This window comes from Lampetra fluviatilis, chromosome 1, assembly GCF_964198595.1.
Source record: "Lampetra fluviatilis chromosome 1, kcLamFluv1.1, whole genome shotgun sequence".
In the NCBI taxonomy this organism is placed as follows: Eukaryota; Metazoa; Chordata; class Hyperoartia; order Petromyzontiformes; family Petromyzontidae; genus Lampetra; species Lampetra fluviatilis.
In genome coordinates this window covers 8,936,876-8,945,277 of record NC_136275.1, presented here as the reverse complement: position 1 = coordinate 8,945,277, position 8,402 = coordinate 8,936,876, and the positions used below count along the sequence as shown (strand labels likewise).

The window sequence follows — 8,402 nt, the reverse complement described above, 5'->3', positions numbered from 1 at the left end:
TCGGGAAGGTCATGCAATTGGGTCAAGAAACGAATGTGACCATATCCTTAAGTCCCTCGTGATAGCTAAGAAATAGGCATGTCATGTTGAAAATCTTTAAATCAGAGAGGTCTTTATTTATTTCACATGAAAACATTTCACTTCATAATGATATTTATATACATAAAAACAAAATGTAAGTATCGTCTTTGATTGTAATTCGCAAGTTAGATATACAAGACGTTAAAAGAAAAAGATTAGCAAACAAAAGATAAAAATGAATCAATTTGGTTTTTTACAATATGCTCATTTGGGTGAATTTTAGCAGAGTTAAGTACAGCAGTCATATCCCACGCATCAATGATTGCCACATTCATGGTTTTAAACACTTCCAAGAGGACTTGGTTAAGCTTAAATGTGTTCCAGTTATTAAAGATCGCCACTCCGCTGTTTTCTCTCACGTTGGAAAAATTTAACAATGACCTTCGTTTGAGGGCTTCGAAGCAGGAGTTTCTCCACTGCCGCTTTAATGTTGTGCATTCTCGTTTGAAACACGTGCAGAGGGAAGGGTGTGAAATGAGCGCCGAGGGAGATTGCTATGACCGTATCGCTCCCACCGGTGATGTTATCAATTCGATGAGCTACGTATCGGAAGTCTTTTTTTGAGGTTATTCTCGTGGCAATATAAGGGTAGTTGTGATAATACCAATTCAATGTAATGTTGTATTCATCAACGGCAATATTTTGCACATCTTTTCCAGGTAGGTCACGATCTACAATCTCGAAACCTGTAAGAAAAGCAACACACATAATTTTAAATCTATCCATCAGGTAGCGCTTCGTGTGAAGGCTGCAGGTCTCTCAGACACCGCCAAGACCACGCCGACTGCTAGGCCATGCCCGCTTTTCGCAATCATTTAGAGACGTTAACGATTGGGGGCCAGGCCTGGGCAAAGCTGCTTGGCAAGTAATCACAACCGTTTCCTGTTCACCTTGGGTCGTCCAGATGTCTTGTGACCCCCATTTAATTCTATAAAACGGAATATTGTTAAAGTAATGTTTGTCGAAAATATAAATGAATATGAAAATGGGGAAAAAATTGGGGTCAATTAATTGGGCGTCAAAGCTTTCCATAACTCTTCAAAATAAACGTCCATCTGGTACAGACACAATGGGAGGCTCATCGATGGCTAGGTGCAGTCAAGCTCCCTACTGGCCAAGTATGCTGTTTGCTAATCTGCTAATTGCTGCTCACTCTGAGGAGTTGGGTGACTCTTCTGTAGAACCAGCATGTCACTTGGAGGTGGGGCCGTACCATCAGCCTGGGTATGAACACAAAGCACCTACCTGGTACATTTTATTATAATTACAAGTAAATAAGCATCCTTACCTTTGGTGAAACGTTGAAAATATTTGAACCACTGCCCAATTGTTGAATCACCAAGGAGAAATATTTGTTTCCCCTTCAAGCAGTTCTTGACAGATGATGGCGAACCAAAATATGCATTGTTGCAGTAAGAAGATTTCCATGTGTTTTTAAAATAATATCCAGTTGGACTTGGATTCCCTAATCCCATAACACAATGTGTATTTCTCTGAAGTAAACCTATAAAAAGAGTAATAGTTTAAAGAAAAATATTGACATTGACTATATTTTGCTCAACATTCATAATTGTAAGTAAAGAATTATTTATGTCAGGAACTCTTTTTTAACCAGTGCAAAATCCATTAAACTCTAATGGGGAAACAACCTACAAGAACACGATGTTTATCATTTATTATTCCACAACACTGGTGACAGTCATGTTAAAACATTAAAAAAAGCATATTTTACCAAACAACAAACTACATAAAAATTACTAGAATTTATCCCATAATGTGGGTCATTGAATACAAAAAATTTGTAAATAAGATGAGTTCCCTGTTGGATCATACTAATTGATGTGAGCAATGTTTCCATATGTGCAGGGCCCATGCACTTTCGAGGTATAATGTGTGTTCTATCATACATGCAATGCATATGATACCACACAGGGCCAGTGCCCAAGTTCCCTCTTATTAGCAGTAGATATCCCTGCAATGGTCGCTCACACGACAGTTCTACTGCCACCCCCCCGCCAATTAAGAGGACCTGGAGCCGGTCCTCTACTCGTCATTGGCACAAGAGTAGGTAATTGATATTAATCGGGGCAACTCTGGGCGGTGACGTTAAGCGTTAGCGCGTTCGCCACTTGTGGTAGAAGTCCATGGTTCGAATCCAGCGATTGCCCTGATTAATTATTAATGTGGGCATAATAACCATAATACATGTATCGAGCGCGATATCACAGACATTTAAACATTATTCTGCGAAAGCCGGTATAAACTAGTCCATTTCATAATTTTACAGTAGTAAATTGTGGTGCATATATGCATTCTTACCAGTTGATGGTGCAACATGTATTTTGTATGACATTGGAATTGTCACCCATATACGATCCCTGCAATAGAAATTCCAAAAAGTATTTTATATTTATTGTGCCACCGTTGTTTGAACAGTGTCTATATAAATTAATACCTTAATTTGTATGTCTCAAAAACCTTTAGGATATTTCCCGACAAGGTAGAAAGTTGAAATTTGGTACATCGGTAGCTTTTGGGACACACACAACATAAACAAATCTGAAATCCAATATTTTTCATTTTAAGGCCCCGACATCCCGATTTTATGTGCCCCATAGGACATGTTTGTGCGTCTCATTCAGAAACCATTCAAAATATAAGATTGTGGGTTTTTTCATTTGATAGAGCGTTAATCAGCAAATGCAATATAAGTGACTCGTTCTATCTTTTATTGTTTTTGAAATATTTCGGATTAAAGCGGTTTTGAACGAAAAAATACGCATTTTATGGTGTTCAAATCTGAATAATTCGAAAAAGGTTAAATGTAGGAGCTTCCCCTCCAAAAGAATTCAGTTCATACATTTGTATTCTTTCTAATAAAAAACGGAATATTCAAATTGAGTGGTTTCTGTAGGGTACATCTTTAAATATAAGAAGTTGAATCAAGTCGTCAACCATTTTTTTTGTGGAAAATATTTTTTTAAGTAGGTAGTGTCTGATCGTAGATAGAACTTGTAAAAAATCACATCAGGTTAGTTATTATATTTATTTAAAACTTTTGCCTGGCGAAGACAGCCTTTATGAACTAGTATAAAAACACTGCAAAGTGTTTTTAAAATGCACTGTTCAAAGAATAATGAGACATTAAGAACCAGTATTGTGTATACATTCAACATAACACGTACTCGCAAAAAGTTTTGTAAATAAATGCTAGAAAATATCAAGTGCATTATACTTAGTGTCTGCTATTCTACCATGGGAACGCATGCAAGAGGACATCCACCGAGGGCATGTGGCAATGAGATCAGTTCATGCGCAGGATGAAGGTGTATTGCTGCCCAACAGGATCGTGAAAGGTAGAGACGGCTTAAAGCTATACAACAGTGAATTGATTGCGGCAGATGTTTCCACCAACAATGAACAGAACAGTGGCCTATTTTGCACAGTGGACCTAAATATTCCATTGGAAATTACAGGTGTTTTGCTTTGTTCCACTATGGTAGCACACTCCACCGCCTCTATGTGCCCATGGTGGACATTTGGAGGAACTATAGTTGAGTTTGGGGTGAGACTATGAATTGTTTCATACAATTCGTGAGTTTTCCTACAAAACAAATTGAATCCCGGTTTGGCGATCTAGGAGATGAGGCCATATGAACTGGGTTTGTACTGAGCATGGCATTGTTCTCAGTGCAATTGACGAGGCATTCAGAGCCACTCTACTGCATTATGGTGGGAATTCAACAAAATCATGTATGCCTGGTCGTTTCAGGTGTCTTTATTTGCAAACTTGAAGGTTGTTATACATTAATGTGAAAATAACTCTTCGTCCATCATGTGGCTTTTCACAATCGATGTCTTTATTTTTAGAATGCTTACTGTAAACATGGCTATACCTTGGAGGTAAAAGAGCAATGCACCGAATATAAATCTGAGTGTACATGTTCTTACCTTGCAAAAAACTTCGTTTCCTCTTCGTTAAAAACATTCTTATAGTTACTTAGTGATTTCATAGTGAGAAGAGATGAACAAGGAAGCATTCTTGGTTTTTCACACATCCATGGTTCATGCAAATGTGGATCAGTGAAATCACAGACTTGCTTGGTAGTGTTTAGAAAAATGTGACATTGGGTTACTTCTCTTGACTTCCCACTCACAAAAGTCCCCAGGAAAGTGACTTTATCTGGAATGGTTTATCGGACTCTGTCCAGCACGCTCACGGCCTCACTGGAGTGCACGAGCGTGAAGGCCAGACTGCTGTCTCCTGGCCAGAAGAGCGTGAACCTCACATCGTACACACCATTGCCAAGGTCAGTCACCACGCCAGAAGACGCAGCCCCAAGGCGTGGGCTGAAAATCCGAGCGAGGAGGAAATCTCCACCATAGAGCTTCCTTCTGTTCGTAAAGTCATACATTTCCACTTGAACATGGAGTGTGTTTCCAACGGTGTGAGGTTCTCCTCTATTTAGTATCGTGATTCGACTGTTCTTGGCAGATGTAGAACAAGTGATGTTGGTTGAAATGGGTATTTTATAACCATGCTTTCGAGTGACTCTGAGCTTGGCTCCGCGCCTCTGAGTTGCGGCCGTTACGTCCGCAAATTTGCGCGCGTTATAAATTGCATTATTACGTTTTGTTTTAGGATATGTCAATGTGCCACTGATTGTACCTTTTGTTGGAAGTAATGATGTCTTTTGGTAGTGAGCTTTTGGTGGTATTGATTTGAGGTTCCATGTTTTCTGAAGAAAGAGAGGGATTTTTTTTGTATTTCAAACAAAGCTATAGCAAATACGATTTATTTAGGGCATTGACATGTTATAAATTACTAAATTAAGCAAGGCATTTAATGCGCTGTTGTGAAGATTGTGTATCAAAGACAATCACAGAAGGTTTTGTTTCACCACGTATAATATTACACTGCTCTGGGAGATTGTGGTGGTCGTGAAGCCGCCCTACCTCTACTGTCCCCGCCCAGCAATGCCACTGCCACGCGCGCACCCCCCCCCCTCGCCTCCTGCCTGTGACAACCCCCATCATTACCTAACCAACCCAACCCTGTGATTGATGGGACGGGGTGGGGCTTAAACAGAAAGAGGAGGGGACGAAAGAAAGGTGGGGCCTAAATAGGAAAGGTGCAGATCTGAAAGAGAAAAAGGTGGTGCCTAATGAATAAGGAGGTGGGGCATACAGATGAAAGAGGAAGGGACGTCAGAAGAAGGGCCAGAGTCTACAGAGGGTGAACTATTGAGTTAAGGTGATAAAAGCATGGAATCAAATATGTGCAGCAGGTAGTATAACTTCCTTTAGTGTGGCAAATGCGGCCACAGACCAACTCGTAAATATTAAATTATATATTTGACCATCAATCTATGTTTTTTTCCCAGCAGCATTTCTATGAACAGGACAAACTATGGACTGCATTTGACTTTTTGAGTGCCGATAGCATAGTGTGGACCTTTAAAAAAATAGTAAAAGTTTTACTTTTCAGTATGTTTCTACATGTAAAAATGAAATAAGATTTTGGTGAGCAGCCTACAAGCATTTTATTTATTGCACTTGTGCTTTGTCTACTATTTTATAATTGTGTTAAATTATTGCCAGCAAACCGCTATAAGGCTGCACATAATACATTTTGTAGAGTTTTTCTGTATTATGCCTTCAGAAAACCCAGCAGCAGACCTGACTGCTGATGAGGTTCCGACCGTTGAAACCAGTCAACGTGTTCATTGTACCAATGGTTGACATTTTTTTTTAAGGTGTGCATTTGTATGGTAAATGAATAATAGAACATCATTTTTGGACATAGTTACGTGACCTTGAAAAGAAAAAGTATTGCATAGGTGACTGAATAGTTGCATGAAAGACATAACGCTTCGACTTGCAGACATCTTCCAACGTCAATGGGTGGCAGTGCTTTCAGTTGAACAATATATAAGAAGCACTGCTGCAAGTGATGTGATGAAAACTATTTTATTGGAGACTATTTTATTTCTAAATGTCTTGGAATTCATTTTTCCTGCAAAAAAAGTTATTATTTCTCGTTTGAATACTCAATCAATTTAAAATGTTCACAGTGTATGACCTCAACAACAAAATGCTCAAATTCTACATTGTTTGATTTTTTTTCTGATTAACTTGCAATAAACAGATAATGTATATGCAAGTATATAAAAATACATCCCTCAATGGACTGTAACATGCAAGAGCAGCAGTTTTCATCAACATGTGAGCTTCTTGAGAAAATCAATTTAAGCTGAATAAGTCCCAAAATAATCAACGCCGTTAACGTCGTTAATGATAGATAAATAATTCAACAATACACCTTCCCATATCTGTCCCTCCACATAAGCAAATAAAAAATATGTTTTACACATCTCATCAACCACACTGCCTTTTGGGAGTGCTGCTTGATTGCACCAATGCTGTTGAACTACCAGGTGTTGATAGGCAAGTAACCTCGCTCTCTGTTAGATATGGGTCCAAGTTCGACGCGAAACTATTTAATACACAACACAAGTGCAGCGACAGGTATAGGAAGCAGGCAAGCGTGTTGTCTGCTTATTTATCGTGTTACTTACATTCTCTAAGTAACCAGAATCCTGGTGACCAGAATCCTGGTCTCTTATCATCAATATATAAACACCCAGGTCTGTCATTCTGTGTCATTGTGTGACATTGTGACTAACGCGGCACGGATTGGTTGAAGTGCGTCACGTGACCGGGACCAAGCAGCCAACCAACGCTTGGCGGGGGCTATAGAGGGGCGGGTGAAAGTCCGCATCGAACCAAACCCCCAGCAAGGCCATCTACTTAACGACGAGAGGAAAGTCACACGAAATGTCGTTTTCAATTAAGTATTCCAGATGTAAAATGATATAAGCTTTTAATGAAGAAATACAATGATCTAATTCAAAACATAATACAATTCTAAATGTTTCATTTTAAAACTTCAAAACGGAGCATCGGGTGCTTGCGTGAATATGTCGTTCGGGTGCAATTTTTTTCGTGACATTCCTGGCCGAAGGCCATAAATGGTTGTGGTGGGCGCCTGTAGTCATATAATCATGGTCATCTGTATGTATATATGCTTTTTGAACTTTTTTCGTACCGTACGTAGCCATCGTAGTCACTTAAACCGGAATCCTGGTCACTTACAGAGTCTATAGGTATGTATTTATATGTTCAAGTCACACACACACACTCTCTCTCCATTGACACCAAAGCTCCACGAGGTCTAAAGAAGCCTGAAGCTTCTCAAGTGGATCTGGCTGCTGCCGTTACACAGCTGCTGATACAGCTGTTGCATGGTCGCTGCTGCTTGTTTGCTGTTGCTGCTGCACTACACACGCCACCAACTTATCTGTCAACATCAAGCGGGTTTTAGTCGCGATCCTGGTGACATCCACTACCCTGGTACATTCCCACTCCCCGACTCGTTATTTGCCTTTGTGGGTTTCGAGAAGGAAGGCGCGGTCAGGGCGGAGCCAGGCCACGCTGGGAGCATAAAAGGAGCCGAGAGCGGGGGCTCGAGGCTGCTGGTTCTGGGACGACTCGTCTCGTCGTTGCTGTCATCTCGTCGCCGTCGTTGTTGCAGTCTTCGCTAGATATTGCGTTGCAGGAGAGTCGTTGGCTGTCTCAGGCAGCGCCGTCAGTGTTAGGCGGCTAGTGTTGTGTACAGGCTAGGCTAAGCGACTGTGGAGAGTGTGTGGGCGAGGCCGTGAACGTTGTTAATAAAGAAGGTGCTTCCTACAAACCTCGTCTCCGAATCATTGACACTACACATACACACAACGCCCTTCTGTAGCAATATAGCACAAACACACCCGGTCCAATGGTTTACACCATTCTCAATGCAGATTAACCGACAATTATTAAACTCATTAGTACCCACGTGAATATAAGTGGCAGCTACAACTTACCGTGTTACCAGATGCTATATTGCATGTACAACGTTCGTACCATTCACGGGCGTATTCTAATGGTAATCACTAACCGCAGTATATTTAACTCCACAACCAGAACTAAAAATAACTTTATTTTACGAGCGAATGGTATTCGACCCAGTCTGCACAAACTGCACCCATATATATATAATTAAAACAATGTTCTTTGGTTCTTTCGGTAAAGTCACGTAGATAGAAAATAATAATAAAGTGAATACAAATATCACGACTTTTCTATCGCAAAACAAGCGGTCGTCATCAGAAAAAGAGGTTAGCCTCTAAAGGCAATCTGTTTAAATATCATGATGAAACGTGATATTTTTATTCACTTTTTTTTTTCTACATGACTTTACCGAAAGAACCAAAGAATATGAATTA

General features: G+C 40.1%; 1 protein-coding gene across 1 annotated transcript; it reads right to left on the bottom strand.

Annotated features, from left to right (window-relative positions):
* Nucleotides 1-236: 236 nt before the first annotated feature.
* On the bottom strand, nucleotides 237-7,202 carry LOC144936477 (NXPE family member 2-like). The gene is given in 8 exon segments (XM_078863559.1): nucleotides 237-449; nucleotides 451-767; nucleotides 1,370-1,585; nucleotides 2,401-2,459; nucleotides 4,033-4,615; nucleotides 4,712-4,830; nucleotides 5,998-6,097; nucleotides 7,190-7,202. Coding segments are annotated over 8 exon segments (1,620 nt in total).
* Nucleotides 7,203-8,402: the final 1,200 nt, after the last annotated feature.